At 47.3% G+C, this 20758-nt stretch overlaps 1 protein-coding gene across 2 annotated transcripts in view; it reads right to left on the bottom strand.

Annotated features, from left to right (window-relative positions):
• abl1 (c-abl oncogene 1, non-receptor tyrosine kinase) overlaps positions 1–20758 on the bottom strand; it is a 32096-nt gene continuing 11338 nt past the window's right edge. The window contains exons 1-11 of one of the 2 annotated variants that reach the window (XM_079735244.1): positions 18376–18840; positions 14770–14934; positions 13040–13335; positions 10675–10947; positions 9316–9400; positions 8626–8803; positions 7316–7500; positions 7058–7210; positions 6474–6563; positions 6189–6311; positions 1–5652 (exon numbers count right to left, since the gene is read on the bottom strand). In XM_079735244.1, coding sequence (XP_079591370.1) covers positions 4040–5652; positions 6189–6311; positions 6474–6563; positions 7058–7210; positions 7316–7500; positions 8626–8803; positions 9316–9400; positions 10675–10947; positions 13040–13335; positions 14770–14934; positions 18376–18460 — 3246 coding nt within the window. In that variant the 5' untranslated portion in view covers positions 18461–18840 and the 3' untranslated portion in view covers positions 1–4039. Of the gene's footprint in view, positions 5653–6188; positions 6312–6473; positions 6564–7057; positions 7211–7315; positions 7501–8625; positions 8804–9315; positions 9401–10674; positions 10948–13039; positions 13336–14769; positions 14935–18375; positions 18841–20758 lie in introns of those variants that run through there. The other variant, XM_079735243.1, reaches the window with a different exon arrangement.

The following is a 20758-nucleotide window of genomic DNA, read 5'->3' as shown; positions in this document are numbered from 1 at the left end:
AAAAAGGAACAAAGCAAAAACTATTTACAGAGAAAACGAGTAAGTGAGGAGGCTCGGTTACTAAACAAAATAGTGGCATTATTGGTAAAGGCAATCAATACCAGAGGTCCACGTTGACCAGGGCCGGTCAGCTGGTCCGTCCAGAGGCATCGCAGTCAGAGAGGGCACGTGTGTTACAGCATCAATACGTACAACATCATGGTTCAGACAGGAGATGCAGTACAAAAAGGAAAGTTTGACGTTACAGTGGAATGAGTTTATGTTGAGTCTGCCGGTGAGCTTCTCACTTTAAGGTTCAGTCTTTAAGACAGCGAGTGACACGCACGTATCATCATTTAAGGTTAATTTCTGTCCAGTCTGCTGGGGTAGAAACAGCATTAAGGCCGCGTGATGTCCAGTCATCCTCGGTTGACCACCTGCTCTGTTGTGAGACACTGGAATGCAGCCACCTCACCAACTCTGCTACTTTCGGCTCGAAGTGGCTAGTTTCGTAAAAAAAACTAAAAATAAATCAAAAGTTAAAAGTTGTAAAACAGGAGATTCAGTCGGAGAACACCAATCAGGCACTTTGACAGTGGTGGAGCTCTGCTTCCCTCATCGCTAGATTGGTTAGCACCACTGCTCTATTTGGCTCTAATCATTTCCATATTGTGCAGTGATATATCCATATATCTATATCTATATACGTTTGTTTTAGGGATGCACCGATACCGATACCAGTATCGGATATCGGGCCGATACTTCATTAAAATACTCACTCGTTTTTTAATTGCCGATACCACGCACCGATACCATTATGTCAGTAGCCTTCATCAAACCGGTCGCATGCGGAGATGAGTTGTCCTACCTAACTTCAATGTCTAGGGGGAGATAATGAGCCGAAACTCAGCGATTCTGCCAAAGAATCGTTAACAGAACAGTAGGCTAAGTCATGTCGGCGATTTGGGCATATTTTAAGATAAAGGATGACGACAGGAGTAAAGCAGAGTGTAAGATCTGTAATGCTACGGTGTCGAGAGGCGGAAAGGAAAAGTACTTCTTTTAATACAAGCAATCTGATAAAACATCTGAAGACGCACCATAGTGCTAAGTACACAGAGGTCAGTAATGCTAGCGGCGCAAGACTGAAGCAGCCAACCTTAACTGACGTCTTGCAAAAGTGAGAGAAAATGTCCAAAGACAACTCACAGGCAATAAAAATAACAGAGGCACTTACTCACTTCATAACGCTTGATGACCAGCCACTTTCAGTTGTTGATAATGTCGGATTTCGCCGTCTTCTAGAAGTGCTAGAGCCCAGATATGATATTCCCAGTCGCCTCTACATCACAGATGTGATGTTGTCAAAGGTGTATGATAAAGTGAAAAATCACGTTAGGTCCTTGGTGCATGATGCTGAGGCAATAAGCTTCACAACTGATATATGGACCAGCACTGTCTACCCAATGTCTCTCCTCAGCTTGACTGCCCAGTGGTTAGATGAAGCGTTTACCCTTCAACACATGGCCTTACACGCAAAACCTTTTCGGGGCACTCACACTGGCCAAGCCATAGCTAATATCTTCGAAGACATGCTACAAATATGGGGTATCCAAAAGCGCTCTGTCCATTTCGTGCTCCGAGATAACGCAAGAAATATGGTCAAGGCCATGACGGATGCGGGGCTCCCTAGCCTGCCGTGTGCTGCTCACTCTCTTCAGCTGGTGGTTCACGAGGGCCTTCTCTCTCAGAGGAGTGTTGCTGATGCTGTGGCAGTCGATCGCAGAATAGTCGGGCATTTCAAACATTCGGATTCAGCCTACTCCCGCCTAGAGGACATCCAGTTACAAATCAATCAGTCCATAAAAAGACTCCAACAAGACGTACAGACTCGCTGGAACAGCAAATTTTACATGATCCAGTCCCTGATCGAACAGAAACGGGCGCTGGGAATATATGCGTCTGAATACGATCTCCCGGACAATCTCGTGCCTGGCCAGTGGACTCTGCGGGAGAAGACTGCGTCTGTTCTGGGTCCATTTGAGGAGTTGTCGCGAAGGGTCAGCTCTTCGGATGCTATGGCAGCAGACGTAATTCCTGCGATTACTGTGCTGCTGAAATTTCTTTCTAGAGAGATCGAGGAGGACCAAGGCATCAAAACTATGAAGCGAACGTTATCTGCAGCTGTCATGAAGCGATTTTGCGACATGGAAGAAAATCCGCTCTACAGCCTAGCAACTTTGCTCAATCCGAGTTAGGCCAATACGCACACTCTCTCTCTCTCTCTCTCTCTCTCTGCGTGCGTGCGTCTGTTTGTGCGTGTGTGCACTGAGCAGTGAAGGCAACAATTCCATGCAAGTTGTTTCTTGGCTGGGATTTTTTTAAAATAGGAATTCCTAAATGGCCACATAGCCTAATGACTGTAAATGTTGTCTGTTTTAGATACAAAAGTGTGTATTTCTCGAAGACCAACACTGCTGCAAATGCCAAGGAGGAGCTGCTGATGAGGCTGATTGCAGAACAGGACAATCAGGAAGATGACACCCACTGTGAACCACCTACCAGAAAACCACGCAGGGAGGACCAGGCCAGCAGCAGTTTAGACTGTATATTTGATGAAATTGTAAATGAGCAAGCATCAGTAGCACTGACCCCAGCTGCTGTGGGTGTTACCGCACAATTGGAAACATACTTTGGGGAGGCCCCAGTGGCTCATGAGGACAATCCACTGCAATACTGGGGGGTTAACAAAGTGCGGTTCCCTTCTCCGGCCAAAGTGGCACGCAAATACCTCTCAGCACCTTGCAGTAGCATTGAGAGCGAACGGCTGTTTAGCTCAGTGTCACACATTGTGAATGAAGGCAGAAACAGGCTAACACCTGATCATACAGAGATGATTCTGTTCATAAAAAAAAATCTGCCTCTCACTTTCTCTCTCTGGGAATAGTGCCACATGGTTTGTGTACTTGAAAGAAGCTTGGTTACTATTGCTTATTAAGCAATAGTTCTACCCACTTTTTGTGATTATTTTTGTTGTTATTCGCCTTATCTGGTTATATTTACATTTAGTCTAATGTGATGGCATTTTGTCTTTGAAGGCTTTTTTGTTAAAACCAGATAGCTCTGTTTACTTTTGGCTTGGAATAGCCTTCTGTTCATTTTGTATAGCCTTACCAAAGCTTTGACATAGTCTTCGGGGGAGAAAATAAAATCTGCCTTCAAATTAATTGCACGTCTTCTTTCATAGAGACCAAATCTAGAAAATATCGGTATCGGTACTTGGTATCGGCAAGTACACAAATAAAAGTATCAGTATCGTATCGGTTTGTAAAAAAGTGGTATCGGTGCATCCCTAGTTTGTTTTTTTCCCAACGGTGTCAACACACCTTGTTTGCATTTGTCCATCAACCGTTGATGGATGATGGTGCAATGATCACCGAATACTGGCTGGACATCTCTGACCACACGAGGAGGAAACAGGGTACAAAGTCAGGGGAAGTTGTAAAATAAAAATATGCAAATATAAAAAACAATAATCTAAGAGTAGCTCATGACATCTCCCAGGTTTGAAAGAACTAAAAACTCAAACAGCGTTTGAATGTCAGAAGTCTATCTCATTGCTCGGAGGTTCAGGGTTGTGTTTGCACATTGAAACAGAACGGCACTGGGCTTCCTGGAGGAACGACCAAAACTAAACCTTCCAAGGAACATTGATTGACCCTCAATGATCACCTAATGATCAAGAGGATGTGAGGTCCATTCATAGTTAAAGCTCTCATGACTCTGACCCCCTCAGGGGGACTGGTTCCCACACACAGTACCACAGCAGACATGTTTTGGTGTTCCTTGTTCTGACACTCTTCCCCCTCCCCTCCACCATGATGTGAGCACGGGTCCCCACTCTCAGACGGAAACCGACACTAGTAAACACAGCTAGCCAACAGAAAGGGGGGGGGGGGGGGGGGGGGGGTGTTGCATACAGTTAGCCGCTAGCGCCCAGCGTTCAAGTTTCCCGTGGTCTTCCCCTGTGTGCGGCTGTGGCCCCTCCCCGGGCTGAGCGCTACCTCTGCACGATGTCACTGATCTCCTTGACGGAGGACAGCAGCTTGCTGAAGTCCTGCTGCCCGCTGGCGCCCCCGGAGGCAGCAGGGCAGATCTGCAGCTCGCGCAGGCTGCCCTCCAGCTTGTTGATAGCCTCGCGGAACGCAAACTTGTTCCTCATCTGCTGGATGGACTCCACGTAGCTGATGCAGTGCTTGGAGAGGTTCTTGCCCGCCTCCAGCACGGCGCCGTGGCTGCCCGTCTGCTCCGAGTTGCGTCCGATGGCGCAGCGCAGCAGCTCCGTGCCCTCCAGCACCATGTCCCGGGTCACCGTCCAGCTGGCCGCGCGCTCCACTGGCTGCCGCGGCGCCGTCTTGCGGAGGGAGCGGCGCGTGGTGATGAGGGGGATGAAGGCGGGCGTGGGGCCGCTGGGCGGCTCGCCCGGCGGGGAGGAGCAGGCCGAGGAGGAGGAAAAGCCCCCCAAGCTCTGGGAGGAGACGGAGGCCGACACCGAGGCGGAGGAGCTCCTGGAGGTCTGGGGTTTGGCGCCGCCGGAGCCCAGGGGCAGCTTGGTGCGGGGTGGGTCGGTAAAAGGGGAGGCCTCCAAGAGAGGGCTCCTGGGTTTGCCCTCCGAGGGAGACGGTGGCTCGTGGTTGGGGCTCCGCAGGGCCCTGCCCGGTTTTGAGCTGGACACCGGGGGAGGGGGAGGCGCCGGCTTGGGCTTGTTGAACTTGCCCCTCTCCCTGAGGGAGGCATCCCCGTGTCTGTTCCTGCGGAGACGGCACTCGTCGGCGGCGGCGCCTAGCGCGGGGAACACGTTGGGCTTCAGCAGCTCCGCCTGCAGGGCGCTGGTCCGGGAGCAATCCAGCCCCCCCGGCCGCCGCACCGGCGCGGGCGTCAGCGCGTGGGGGCAGGCGCCGGGGTCCAGCTCCTTGAACCCCTCCTCCCCCACCTCCTCCCCCTTCTTGGGCAGGCGGGGAGGAGGGGTGAGGGCGCCCCTCCTAGGGACCCCCTCCCCCTTCTGCTCGCTGGCCCGCTTCCTGGGCAGCGCCGGCTTGGCCCCCAGCGTGCCCGAGTCAAAGTGGCGATGGCCGGGGTCCCGGGGCAGCGTGACTGACCGCCACTCGCTCCCCGGGGGGCCGGGCTGCAGGCCGGAGGTCGAGGAGGACCGCAGGAAGCGCTTGGAGTTGGACACCAGCTCCTCCTCGCCAGGGGGCGTTCCGGGCCCCTTGACGGCCTGGCCGGGTGCTGTGGGGCCCCCCTTCTTCCTGGGGAACAGGGGCCCGGGGTAGGAGGGGGCCCCGTTGGTGACGCAGCCGGGCGAGCCGTTGTTGTTCAGCGACAATAACCTCAGGGGGTCATGGTCACTGCTGAAGCCGTCGGTGTCACGGGCCTGGTCGGCCGTCTGGCCCCGCCTCTCCACGTGGGCGTCCATCTCCCGGAAGGAGGAGCTGCGTTTGGGCGGGGCCGGGGCGTTCTTCTTCTTCTTCTTGATGAGGCTGAGGAAGCCGCTGCTTCGTGTCTTGTCCTTGGGCAGCAGGCGGTCGTCCTCGTTCAGCGGGCCGTCCACCGCAGGCCTCTCCTTCCTGGGCAGCATGGGGGACGATACCGCCCCGTCGGGGTCCAGCGGGTCTGGGAAGGAGAGGAGAATGGTCATTTCTCCTCTGCATTTATACAACGCTTTTCTAACCAGTGGCCACTCAAAGCTCTTTACAATATTTCCTCACATTCACCCATTCATGTACACATTCACCCTCCGACGGCGGGGTCAGCCATGCAGGGCAACAGCCAACTTGCCAAGAGCAGTCAGGGTGAGGTGTCTTGCTCAGGGACACCTCGACGCTCTAGCTAGGAGGAGCCGAGTATCGAACTAGCAACCTTACGGTTACCAGCCAACTCACTCTACCTCCTATCCTGTTTCTATCCACATGAGATCCATGTGTTCTCCAGTGACACCCCTGCTCCTCCCTGTCGCCAGTGACACAGCGGCGAGTCTGGTGGGCTTTTAGCCCAGAGTCGACCCCAACATCAACAAGCTGGAGCTCTCCAATTTAAGAGATGAACATGTAAACAACTGGATACAACAAATAGTGCTGGCATCCAAACACTGCCGGTAAGTGTTGTGCGGCTGCACTCGGGCAGAGAGAGGAACACAGAACCCCCTCTACCTGGGCTGTCTCCATCCCGGTGGTTCCTGCGCAGCGTCCTGGTCTTGGTAGGCAGCTCGGGGGCCTGCTGGAGGGGCCCCAGGGTCAACTTCTTCCCCTTCTTCCCCAGCTCTTTCTCCACCTCTGAACACACACACGCACACACAGGTTAGCAAAGGACGACCTCAGGGTGACCTCAACCAATGATACTTGGGTTGGGAAGCGGATCTCTCCCCTGGGAGTCCAACACTCTAACCACTCTCACTATCCTGCTCCACGGCGGGTCTCTTTAGTCCCATCACTGACCGTCAGAGATGCTGGATTCCTGGAACATGGTCTCAAACGCCTGATGGGTCTCAGCAAAGGATGGACGCTCTGCAGGGATCCACTTCCAGCCTTCAGAAGGAACAAATCATTACATATCAAACAACACAACAAGTTCCCATGACGTGATCCACTCTCTATTGGTGCGTGGGTGGAGCTTGATCTCCATGACAATGTGATCCACTCTCTATTGGTGCGTGGGTGGATCCTATACTCCATGACAACGTGATCCACTCTATTGGTGCGTGGTTGGATCCTATACTCCATGACAACGTGATCCACTCTATATTGGTGCGTGGGTGGATCCTATACTCCATGACAATGTGATCCACTCTCTATTGGTGCGTGGTTGGATCCTATACTCCATGACAACGTGATCCACTCTATATTGGTGCGTGGGTGGATCCTATACTCCATGACAACGTGATCCACTCTCTATTGGTGCGTGGTTGGATCCTATACTCCATGACAACGTGATCCACTCTATATTGGTGCGTGGGTGGATCCTATACTCCATGACAACGTGATCCACTCTCTATTGGTGCGTGGGTGGACCCTGGACTCACAGGCTCTCATGAGCTCATAGACCTTCTCAGGGCACCCCTCGGGTCGGTCCATGCGGTAGTCCTTCTCCAGGAGCTCGTACACCTGGGACAGGTCTATGCCCGGGTATGGGGACATCCCGTAGGTGGCGATCTCCCACAGCAGCACGCCAAACGCTGTGGAGGTCCAATGGCATTTGTCATCAAGTAAAATCCTACGTTGAATAAGGAGCCTAATCCCAAACCAGGATAGAGACACTAAACCCAAAATGAGGACCTTACCCCACACATCGGACTTGATGGAGAACTTGTTGTAGGCCAGGCTCTCGGGGGCAGTCCACTTGATGGGGAACTTGGCCCCGGCGTGGGCCGTGTACGTGTCCCCGGTCATCAGCCGGCTCAGACCGAAGTCCGCCACCTTCACCAGGTGGTTCTCCCCCACCAGGCAGTTCCGGGCCGCCAAGTCCCTGGGGGAGACAACATGGGATGAGACAGGGTGGGGGGGAGACTTAGAGATTCACTTTCTTCAGCTAGGTATAGGGGCCTTTTCTCTAGGATAACTTTCACTCACACACTGTAAAGGACAACTCATCCCTTTACACGGTATTCCCCCTAACGTTGCATGCCAATATTGTTGGCACCATGTTTGTGCACAACCGGTCTCAACTCATTATCTGGCAGACAATTAGTGAGGCCAACGCAGCCGGCTTGCATGGCACAGCCGCCCGATTAGATAACAGTTAGACGTGCCAGAGCAGAGACGGCCGTGTTACAACAGCAGCTGCGGCTCTGGTTAGGAGAACAGTGAGAACACCAGGGGACAGTTACTTACAATACTTTCATGGAGGAAGACTGAGTAATGCAATACAAGTACAGTCACAGCCACAGTAAGACTTCAGAAACCATGATGAGTGGTCGGACGTGCATCATCACATAAACCCGACTGTCGGTAGAAACAGCTATTAGTCATACATCCTTTATGCGTTGATAATATGACATGGCATCTCTTCTCAGCATGGACCCATAGAACACTCTTTTGAGCAGCACACCTTAGAAGGGACGAGGGCCACTGCGTGCGCAGCTCCTCTCTGATATAAGAGTGCTGCTTCATAAGCCTTGGGTCTGCACGTTCAACTCTGTTCTGGCACAATTTCGCCATACCCGTTAAAGACATTTCCAAACCGACCAACGGAAAATGCAGATCCCGGGCCAATGATGGGAATGGTCCAACTTATCCACGTTTCTTAAATTGTGCTTGTGAGAAAACATGAGCCATGGTCTCAGAACCCAGCAGAGGCCCCAAGGAGATGCCGCAGGGGACGCCCCAGGAGAGGCGCAAGGAGAGGCCCCAGGAGAGGCCCAAGGAGAGGCCCCAGGAGAGGCCCAAGGAGAGGCCCCAGGAGAGGCCCAAGGAGAGGCCCCAGGAGAGGCCCCAGGAGAGGCCCCAGGAGAGGAGCCAGGAGAGGAGCCAGGAGAGGCCCCAGGAGGAAGCAAGGAGAGGCCCCATGAGAGGAGCCATGAGAGGCCCCATTAGAGGCCCCATGAGAGGAGCCATGAGAGGCCCCATGAGAGGAGCCAGGAGAGCCACCCACCGATGAATGAAGTTCTTCCTCTCCAGGTACTCCATGGCGGAGGAGATCTGCGTGGCCATGTACAGCAGCACCACAGCGTTCACCTCCTCGCGGTTGCACTCCCTCAGATAGTCCAGCAGGTTGCCGTGGGTCATGAACTCTGTGATGATGTAGAACGGGGGCTCTCGTGTGCAGACCCCTGTGTTGACACCACACAACACGTTAGTCCCGTTGGGATAAGATGACGTTAAAAAGTTTGGGGTAATTTAGAAATGTCATTCTTTTTTAAAGAAAAGCAATGTCTATGTCAATGAAGATAACATTAAATTAATCAGAAATACAGTCTAGACAATCTTTATGTGTTAAATGGCTATTCTAGCTGGAAACGGCAGATTTTTATGGAATATCTGTACAGAGGCCCATTTTCAGCAACCATCACTCCTGTTCTAATGGCACATTGTTTAGCTCATTGTGTTAAGGCTATTTGATGATTAGAAAACCCTTGTGCAATTATGTTAGCACAGCTGAAAACTGTTGAATTAATGTGTGAGTTTTCATGGAAGACATGAAATTGTCTGGGACACCCTAAACGTTTGGACGGTAGTGTATATCATAGGTTCCCTGCACATCCGCTGCCCTAATGAACATTCCAGTTGAACGTATAATTAGCATGGATAAGCTCCATGATTACAATGAATTGTGGTGTCGTACCCAGGAGCTGGACCAGGTTGGGGTGTTTGATTTCTTTCATCACCGCCGCCTCCTTCAGAAACTCCTCCACTTCCATGGTGTCCTCCTGAACAACACACACACACACACACACACACACACCAAAAAGGGACTTAACATAGCATTTTGACAGATAGTGCCACATATGCTGTGAAGATCTCAGTTCCTAAGGGCCATAAAGAGACCCAACCACATGTCCCTTGTAGATTGGTTCACATTGTAGATGACCCCTCTACAGGTTAAACATGTGCTGGTGCATAACCTTGGCCTGGTGGATACGGTTACGATCAGGTCCACTTTATTTATGGCTGTCACAGCACCAATAGCGCTTTTCCATTGGCCCTTTTTGCCGTACCGAACAGTACACGCTGCCTCGAGATGGAGGATCTCAGGGCCAAAGTGAGCCCCCCGACTCTAGAGGGCTGCGGGGACAGCAGCGCTGGTTCTGTTCGGGTAAGAAGTTGTCTCTTAATTTGTCAAAATATAGACCTAAACAAATACAATATACAGTGTGTTCTTATTTGAGACGCATCGCCATGCTCGAGGAGTATGGCTAGAGCTTGAAGCTTTCATATTCCTTTGTTCCTTTAATGATATATAGCCTAATTAAAAAGGTAACAAAGGTTTAATAGAAGCGCATTGTGGCGATGAGAGAACAAAATAGCTTGTTATAATAGGACAGATTTGTTCAGATTAGCCTCGGTGTTAAGACTGGATATTGGACAATATTTCACACTATTAGATCGCCAATATCGATATTCAACACATTTCTTTCCTAATGTCAAGGACATCAAGGGGCCCTTGGGAAAATACGTATGACAATTTTTCCAATGTGTACACAGGACTAATATGAAATACAACTGTGCAATGAGTTATTGAGAATAGGAAGCAAAAAGGGTGAACATTGAAGATCAAACTGAATCCTTAATGGTGGATATCATTGTGTTTGTCGCCGAATAACCCAAATATATTAAATGTGTCTTAAACAAATCAATCCAACTTTATGGTAGGCTAATATAAAACTAAATAGGCATAAAAGCGCCAACGTTCAGTAGTTCCTCATTTGCGGCATGTGGCTCAGGAGGTAGAGCAGGTTGGCTGGGAACCGGAAGGTTGCTAGTTCGATCCATGGCTCCTCCTAGCTGAGGGTCGAGGTGTCCCTGAGCAAGACAACTCAAGGTAACTGCTCCTGACAAGCTGGCTGTCACCCTGCGTGGCTGACACCGCCATCAGTGTGTGAATGTGAGCATGAATGGTTGAATGTGAGGCGATATTGTAAAGCGCTTTGAGCAGAAAAGCGCTGTATAAATGCAGTACATTTCCAGTGATCCCTCCTCTCACCTTGAGCGTCTTGACGGCCACGGTGAGGTTATACTTCTTCCAGACCCCCTCGTACACCTCGCCGTACTGCCCGCCGCCCAGCTTGTGCTTCATGGTGATGTCGGTGCGCTCCATCTCCCACTTGTCGTAGTTGGGCGACACGCCGTACACTGTGGGCTTGTTGCGCTTGGGCGCCGGGTAGTGCAGGGTGGTGATAAGGCCGTCCGCCACCGTTGAGTGGTGGTGCACCAGCTCTGCCAACGTGTTGAAGCGGCTCTCGGAGGACACGTACAGCTGGGGGGGAAGCGGGTGGAGGTAGATGGAAACAGTCGTTAAATACATGACCATGAAAGGGACGTTTAGTTCTCCTCCTCCACCCCGTAGTGAAGGAGGCGATGGATTGGATGTGGAGGGTGGAAAATTAGGGGATCTAGATGTCATGTCAAATTTGTGGCAGGGGATTTTACCTCTGACCTAACTAATAATGAACAAATACTGGTGCTCTAATGTCACAACCTCCTCTAATGTCAAATAGTGCATGAAAATATGTATATTTTTGTTTGCTATTTACTGTTGAGGAACAATAATTTTGTGTACGATTAATCTGGGATCCAGTGATAGTACGTTTTGGGAGCTGAAACTCTGGGGGGGATGGCTCCAAGCCTTAGCAGGATATTTTACTGACTGGATATTCTACTGACAGGGGCTGAGCTTCGCTGGATATTCTACCGACAGGGGAGGAGCTATGCTGGATATTATTCCATAGAAAACTAATTTGCGAGTGGATGTACCTTTTGGAATGGGATTCCAAGATGTGTATTTCTACAATCGCAAGTCTACCGGGTGTTGATTTGAAACCTTTACAGATAATTTTTTACAGTTAACTTCTGCTGGCTGTTTGAACAACAACACACTTACAGAGCCCTGCCTCCAGCCAAATTTTTGGTCAAAATAACTATACAGGGGGAAAATCGTGAAAATCACTCAGAGTTGACCTGGTCTGCAATCAGACTTTAAATGTTAATCTACATTCTCACACTATTCCATTGTTCCAGGTCTTTCGCAACTTCCTCCATCACTTAATCTGTTTGACATGTATGCATAGTCTGTCTTTAGCCATGAATGGAAGAATGACACTTATTGTGATTTTCTTTTTAACGACAAACAGGGAAAAACAGATTAGCCATGTAAGAGACAATGAGGAGGGACACTTTAAGTTAGTGGAATTCATCTCAATAACCACCCATTTGAACTGGGTGATCAGATCTATTAACTGGACCATAATAATTATCGGTGTCCTTATGATGGCATTCAGGGTAAACTTCTTGTATAGTTAGGTTGAAACCAGTCTTTTCTATCCATTTGTCATACATATCGCATTGGTAACGGTATAATTGAATCGAAGATCCACAACGAAAAAAGGCTTCAGAGGCGTTGGCTGTGTTTTTATTATGTGAGGAGGTGGCCATGTTTCATCGTATGATTGGCCCGGCCTTGCCCCTATAGTACGCTCGCTTATCAGTAGTTCGCTTATCAAAGATACTGAAGAGGCATTTCTGCCTTTATGCCTTGTGTTCCTGAAGGTAGAACAGCCCTCTTTACAACAGCACTGCCCTGCTGGCTCAGTTCACCTCTGATTGAAAACAAGATGACTCAACTAGTGATCATATTCACAATGCAAGTATGGTCCATCGATGCAGAGGTGACTGCAATTTACCTTAACAATACAATACAATTACCAATACAATACTCAACAGGATTTCCTGCTAAGGATTCTGCATAGCTTTTTTTTATTATAACCTATGTGTCGTAGGAATAAAACCATCCAGATGTGCTTGAAGCCAGGGAGACGGTTGAGGACCTGTTATATAGTGAAGCATGTGGTGTGCATGTTGAAAGTGTTGCTTTGCCAGTGTTGTGACTTTAATCCACCTATCACCTCATTAATCAATAGGCCTGTAACATATGGTCACCAGGTCTAGTCTGATCGATTCTTGCACTGTTTCTGTTACTAAACCCACTATGCTACACTAGTTCTGTACCCGATATCCCCAATTATAACACAAAGAGATAGTGAAAAAGGACTTGAAACACTAATTGTAAATGGTTTTTTTTATGGGAGACGGGTGGCAGAAAGTACAGACCAGTCTACACGTGGTTAGGGGAGTCCCAGCCCAAAGGGCTTGAGTTTGAATCCCAATGTCAAACCAAACCCCAACTTGGCATGCCTGATCCAATGACCAAACAGTAAACAGATGAGGAGTGGATCAAGTAGCCACAAGCAGGGCACAAAGTGTGCCTATGAATTACAGAGTGTAACTAGGAGAAAGGGAGAAGTATGTCCAGATTCAAGGAAGGGTGAAAGCCCGCTGAGGCGTGGGCGTACCTTGCTGTCGGAGGCCGTGTTTATGCGGTAGTGGTAGACGCGGCCCTCGTAGCGCAGGGAGATGGACCTCTGACCCGGGCTGCTCTCGCTCTCCCGCACCAGGAAGCTGCCGTTGATGCCCGAGCTGAGCAGGTACTCGGCGGCGTTGCGCGACACGGGCCCGTGGTACCAGCTGTGCTTCTCCAGGCTGTTGACGGGGGTGATGTAGTTGGACGGCACCCAGCCTTGGCCGTTCTTCGTCTGCGCCTCGCACCACTCGCCATTGTGGTTGTAGCCCAGCACGCGCAGCTTCTCCCCTAGGGAGAGGCCGAGGGAGGGAGGAGCCAATGGGGGAGGAGCCGAGGGAGGAAGGGGCAGAGGGAGGGAGGAGCCAATTGGGGGGAGGAGCAGAGGGGGAAAGAAGAGTCGATAGTTAGGCAAGTTGTGGGTTTACCTAAATATTGAAGAGGCTCATTTAGTCTGCATAAAACAGGAAAAGCCACTTTGTACAGTCTATATAAAGATAAAAGGATGTGGAGCATAATATATCATGGTATTGAAACATGGTTGTATCAGGCATGAATTAACACTCACATTCTAATAAAATGGCTAATTGTTTAGCATGGATTTTTGTCGCAATGGCATAATGAAATAGTGTACAGATGTGTTTCACATCTTACATCAACATAACCCGCCGGACCGCACAGAGACAAAGCATACAGTTTGATGATGGGTTCTGCCCTCACCAAGTCTACCCAGGGCGTTAACTCAGAAGTGAACCACGGTGGAGCTGCCATTAAGCGACTATAGTATCATGAGGCAACAATGAGGAAAAAATACGCAAAATGAAATCTGATTTACAATTAACAACATACAATATGCAACCCACTGCTGAGGAGTAATTGGACGTTTCAAACACTGCACCAGAAAACAACAGTATCATGGTGTTGGAGTCGATCTCCCGTAGGAGTTTAGATTGACATTTTCTGAAATCCCCCTACAAAATCAGTCAAAATAACGATGATATCTGATGACGACAGCAACATAACCACACACTATTGCAATGACGTTTGAGTTAGATTGAGCTGAAAGTATTCAAAGTGGGTTGGGTTTTGCTTTGTATTGGATGTGTGTTTGCATGGCCAAATCATACAGAGAACCCCTTTAAGGATAGCGATTACATAATTCAAGATTTTTTCTTATGCCTGAAAATCCCTTTGAAACGACCAGACTGTTTCTCATCTTTGATGAGCACCATAGATGGAGAACATAAATGATCTGTGCCCTCAATACTCAATATGTCACTTAACAACTGTGCTAGTTGTTGTTGACTACGTCAACGCCAGTTCTATATATGCATCCACCTAGGATGTAATGTATGTTTTGAACAGCAATCCAATTTTGAACAGGGAGTCCATCGTGGCCTAGTAAAGCAATAGATCTGACGTTGGCAAAACAGGCGATAAGAATTAGCAGAAGAAATACATCATGGCTTTTGGTTGTTTAATTGGGACATTTTAGAATGACTCTAGTGTTGACTTTCTGATTAAGCCTTTAATTAAGCTGGAGACTGATATAGCATTTAGCAAGATTCCCTCTCATTATGAAATCCACCTAAGCTTTTTTGCAGCCACATCCTCTTTTAACTTGAATCACTTCAAAATAACACTTATCTAAGTTCTGCTGGGTGAGTGGTGTATGGATTTTACTTCAGCCATGACTAGAAAAAGACACCTTTAATTTGTGCTCACCTTTAGTGATGCTGAGGGTGTTGTCGCCACTAGCAACAAAGTCGTAGAGGGCAACGAAGAGGTTGGGGTCATTCTCACTGGGACAGGACAGAAGGTTCTCCTTGGAGTTCCAGCGGGCCGCTTCAGTCAGACCCTGGGGCTCAAAGTCTGGTCTCTGCAGAGCTTCTGAAACACAACACAATAAACAGATCAGATATTCACATCTATTGGATACATCCTGTATCATAGTAGTGTAAGGTAGTTGAACCTTGCCATGACAATTTCATAGTGCGGAATGCACAAAATTTGTCATAGTTTCTTAGTGCAGAAAAGTCTTATACTTTGCATTCGACAAATAAAACTTGAACTTTGAATTGTTGATATCAGTGATAGCAACAGAACAAGAAGTTTCTTTGATATTTTTTAATGAAAAAAATAATGGTAACGAGGTAAAAAGCTCCATTAGATTAGAATAACATTGGTCAACAAGATGGTCAATTTCAAGATTATCTTCCCATTTATTTAATGTTTATGTTTTTGTCATTTGAAATGATGCGCTAAACTTTATCTCTGTGTTTCAGCATGTTCAGATAACATAGATGTGTGATATGCATGGTTATAGTAAGTATAGGCTCTTGCAGCACAATTCAAAGGCATTTCTTAAAAACACAATGTAGGAATATTTCAAACAACACCACAATATAGGACGAGGTAACCAATTGCAACCTTATTTAAACATAGGGAGACAAGGATGGTCAACCACAATTAGGTATTTACAGAAGATAAATGGTGTTTCCTGTTCAGCTGTTACATGCCTATATATAGCTCAGGAGGCGCCTTGTAGTGCCTACACATAAAGAGATTCAAACAGCCACCGTCCACACCGATTAGACCCCTCTTTTATACAAAACCCCTCTCCACCTTGCACAACAGGCAAGGGTCCCAGTGAAACCTCCACTGTCAGCACTTGTTTCTTACTTCCGATGTGAAACATAACGTCAAAATTGGTATAAGCTAATGTCAAGAACTTACTTTCCACTGAGATTAAATATATGCCTTTAGAAGACCCAATTACAAAACAAGGATCACCATATCATCAAATTAATATCAGTCTATTCAAAATACTGTGGCATATTTTCCAAAAGCAATTACATGTGAAACATATTTTCTTCACAACTTATTCTAAAAAAACGTTTTGGGCTGTCGAGGAAAGGATTATGGCTGTAGTTAAGGTAAGGTAAAATACCTGATACTACCGGTATATATGTAGCAATTATGTGATAAGGTATTGAAGCCTGGTTCCAGGAGAGGAAGGAAGAGGTCACTTAATGCTTCAGAATGGTAAAATATGCATACTCTCAAGTCTACCGAGGGTTGTGAATCTACGAGCATTGAAGATGATATGCACAGAGATGACATGTTGGGGACGTTTCATACAGACAGGTTTGGTATATGGAAGGTAAGGTATACTGATTCAGGCAGCTGGGTCAGGATAGGACATTAATTTACTCGAGAGCATACTAGAATGGTAACCGGGACGGGGATTGGTTACTGATAGAGCTGATTTAGATCCAGGTTAAAGCCTGTGTTTGGATGTGAAATCCAACACTACACAGATGTTACAGTTTTCAGCGTGACTCACAGAAATCTGAGAGAACGCCAGAAAGAATTGCATTATTCCAACTGCAATTGTTGTTGCTATTTGAGCGGAGCTTCACTTGGTCGTCAAGGGTCACACACACACACACACACACACACACACACACACACACACACACACACACACACACACACACACACACACACACACACACACACACACACACCTCTAAGATGTTTTTCTAGGCGCTGGTAATAGGTTTTTTAGGAGCAAGAATGCCAAGTGAAATATGATCACCTTGGATACAGAACCAGGGTATCAACAACAGGGGGATAACACTATTTGTTTGTGAAACAAATTGCTCTGGAGTGTTTATAAGAAGTCTAAGGGGTTAGAAGGGACCGCCACCTGGAAAGTGTCAGAACTCCTAAACAGAGAGTCTAACGTTTATATACCCTCAGGAGAGGAATTATCAGTAATTTGAAAAAAGACAAGTCATAAGAGTCTGAAAGCTGAAGACAGAGGCCGAGCAGACGTCTCTTCCACCTCAGAACAGGGGAAAACAGATGAGTGGTCCCCGGCTTCATGGAAGGACCCGACATGATGAAGCACAAGAAGAACGCATGAGCCGTTCAAGGCCATGACGCCATTGTTATGAGCAATCGTAGAGCACTCAGGCCCACTGCAGTGCTATGAGCAATCGTAATGCACTCGGGTCAGGCCCAGTGCAAAACTAAGAAGTCGGCTAGACTAGATCCAGAATGCCCAGAGCAAAACGACAACAGCTTGGCCTGCTTTCTTCCTTTAGGTTCCTCTTCAAAGTCAGAGAAGTATCCAGTATATTAATGCAGCTTAAGTCTAACCTGCCAACAATGTCTGGAGCAGAAAGCTGTTGAACAAAGACCTCCACCTAACTACAGATTCAGAGGGTCTGAGCACAGTTTGGACATATTTTTTTGCCGAGAACTTGCTCAGAAAAGGGTATCAAGTAACGCTGAGGAATAGACACAGTCACATGGCCACTGGGAAGAGAAGGGTACTGGAGGCCTGTTATTATGGATCCTGGTTCAGCTTTCACGTTCTATTCACTCTGTTCTGCAGAGTCGTGGATAAGTTCAGTTAGACGACATGTACACCTGGGTTAAACAATGTCAATGAATAACCTTAACCTTTAACAAAGTTTGGCCTTTAAGCTTCACCAACAGAAGTCCAATGGAAAACACTAATTATCATCAGATATCTGTGCCATGTATTAACTCCGGTCAGGATTCAAGGACATTACTAAAAGCTGATAATCAGTCATCTATGGGCAGCGATCCAGAGCTGTTTCTCTATTAAATCATGGGGTTGAACAGCCTTTGGAACATCAAGGAATTGACCAGGTCTTCCATTACACATCAACTGCTCTCTTGTCATTCACGAGTTCAACGTGTCTCGGATTTCATTTTGTTTTACAGATCATCCAGTTGGATGAGAGAAACCCTATTTACCTTACTTTGATTAAGGCTACGTCAGCTACCACTAATTTGAATCCATGCTATGGTGAAAAGGTAATTTGCAATGCTTGGAATACAAAATAACAAATGCACCTGGATAGTCACTGCATTAGATGAGTGACAGTATTTAACCAAACCAGGTTCAAGTAGAAAGTAAACAAAGTTAGGATGGGCTGTTGGGATTGGAATACAATCCCTACTCCTCCTAAACAGTAATGGAGTGGCATATGGCCAGGATTCAGATTTCCTTGTATTCTCCTCTCCCTCTCTTTTCCACTTCTTCTCTTTGCAGCGAGCCAGTCAGTCTAGCCTCCCGTCCCTCCCCAGCACTCTCCTCCCCCCTCACTTTCCAGAGCAAGGATACCACCAGAGCTTCACAGGGATAGTCTACCTTCTAGTTCACACTATGTCCCCTACTCTTGTTACAGACCAATTATTATGGGCTGTTACCGTTACTTCAAAAGCAAAACTTGAATTTTCAAACATGATCCTGTAGACGGTAAACATTTCCCCAGACAGAGGTATTCTTACCTTCCAAGTAACAGCTGGAGGAAGATGAGAGGCCCTTCTTAGATTTACACCCCACCAATTTCAGGCAAATCTCCAACATTTTCATTTGCTTTCTTTCACTTCCTGCTTGCAAAATAAGTCTTTCCTTGACGATATCCAAAGTCGCTCAACTGTTTTCCTTCGACATTCGAGTAGCAGGAGAGAAACGGGATCATCAAGAGGAGGGGGGAATAGTAAAAAAAAAAAAAAAAGGCATAGGCTTATAAGCACATGGAATAATAGGAAGCAAACATGTGAAAGCCTTCCTCACACAGGTCCCTCCAACAGCCGTCAGTCCGCGTTCTGCACTTCACCTCACGCTCAAACTCAAAGGGAAAAGTTTACTTGGCTCCTCCGTCCCGACGACTGTTACAAACTCTCCGCTCGGAGAAGCTCCATCTTGTTTTCCTCCCTGGATATCCTCAGCGCCACGCAGAGATGAAACAGATACATCCAAAAGTGTGTATTTCGTTTGAAGCGCGTGCTAGACATGCAGATGTGTCAGTTGAGTGGGCAGCGGCAAGGACAAAATAGTGCCATTCCCCTCTCTCCCTCTCTCTCTCACTTCTCTCTGTTGCCCTGTGTGAGTTTGTGTCCGAAGCACGGGGAGTTGCTCCTGCTACAAGCTGCCAACAAAGGGCCCCTTTCAGCCCGGGCCCACTGCACTCAATGACATCAGCAGGCAAGGACCTCCTACATCCCCCCACACACACTTAGAGAGGGAGGGAGAGAGGAAAAACCTCACCCACTGAAGCCCTCAAACTTATTCCACAATACAAAACTCAGACGAGAGTGACAGAAGCCTCCAAAGTAAAACTTTAGAAGAAGGTTTTCACCTAAAAACTACAGTAAACCCTGCAGCACTTTAGTTGGACCAAAGGATTAGGAGAAGACACACCTCTAACCCACAGCCCCTCCACCTTTTCTGCTCCGCTCTCCTTTCCAGCCGTGGCCTATTGCACACTCACTTCTCAAATGTTGACAGGGTAAAGAGAGGGGAGGGGGATTCAGAGTACTTATTTTAAAGACATCATTCCCAGAGAAGTCGAGCCATATGAATCACTCCATCTACTTTTGCTTGTAGATCCATCAAGTTGTATTTACATTGGTCAATAAAAAAATAAAATGAACTCTGAAAAGCCATAAGTATTAAGGCTTCTCTTCCAGAATAAGACTTGAGCCATGTGATTTCCAGAGTCGCCGTTGTTTTGGCGATGTCCGGAACAAAACAAAGTCAGAGGCAGAGAGTCTTGCAACATGACTCTGAACATCCTTTCCCTGTTTGGTCTCAGCTGTCCCTGTGAGTAGTCATGCAGGATCGCTGGAAGACACAAACTGTTTACTTCTCTTGGGATTGATTCAACTCACTCCAGGAAGTGGTGGAAAAGGTGCTCGTGTAACTATGGAGGATTGTGTTGAGGTATCCAGAGAGCCACCGTCACCGCTTACTGTCCTGCTGTTCCATTTATAATCGAACACAAATTTATTTCAAAACCTCTCAAAGTAAACAGAATCAATGGCTGCTGCAGCTTCAAACGCTGTCTTAGCAAATATAACAATCATCATACGAAATTATAAAACAAGTAATCTCTTGAAAGACAATGTTAAATACAAATGTAAAATGTTCACTGTGTCATATTTGTTGCCGGTTCAACTAAACATGTAACATGTTTAAGTGTGTTGTGTCTGCCCTAGTCCCTTCTCTTGGTTGCATCATGCAACTACTTCTTGGTAACTAGACTCACCACCAATACCATTTACAATAATAGAAACAATGTAAAAAGGTGCTATTGAAGAGTTTGAAGCATTGAGCACAAGTTGTGTTGCTGTCAACCCAGGTCAATAAAGGCATGCTTGAACGCTTCTTGAATACAGAACCGGACAGACCACCATGTAACAGCAATGGATCCTTGATTCGTGAAGGATACAATCAAAAACGCTTTTGAAGACAAGGATTCTGAATGTCACAATGGACGCTAGTGGATCCTTGATAATTTCCATTGTGACAGTGAAGACTATTATGCTGTCAGAGATGCCCACTATGTAGAAGGAAAGACTAAAGGTATACAGTTATCAACAGGTTCATTATGCCCATAGTTACATGCATGGACTTGGTCAAACAGACATGCAGCGATATAGAGACGAGAGTGATCAATACTATTGACACTTAAAGGGGGGAGGTCAGATTAATAAAAAAGCATGAAGAAGACAGTATACCATTCATAATTATCTAGGACCCATGATTTCATTAAGCATCAAACGAAATACCCATGAGTTGCTATGACATCCTTGTAAATGCCTCTAATTTTAACTTGTTAATATAGCTGAGAGCAGCAATGTGGGGGTCAAGCAGAATAGGACTCTA

Source organism: Pollachius pollachius (genome assembly GCF_949987615.1).
Source record: "Pollachius pollachius genome assembly, chromosome: 4".
In the NCBI taxonomy this organism is placed as follows: domain Eukaryota; kingdom Metazoa; phylum Chordata; class Actinopteri; order Gadiformes; family Gadidae; genus Pollachius; species Pollachius pollachius.
This window is presented reverse-complemented; position numbering and strand designations above follow the sequence as displayed.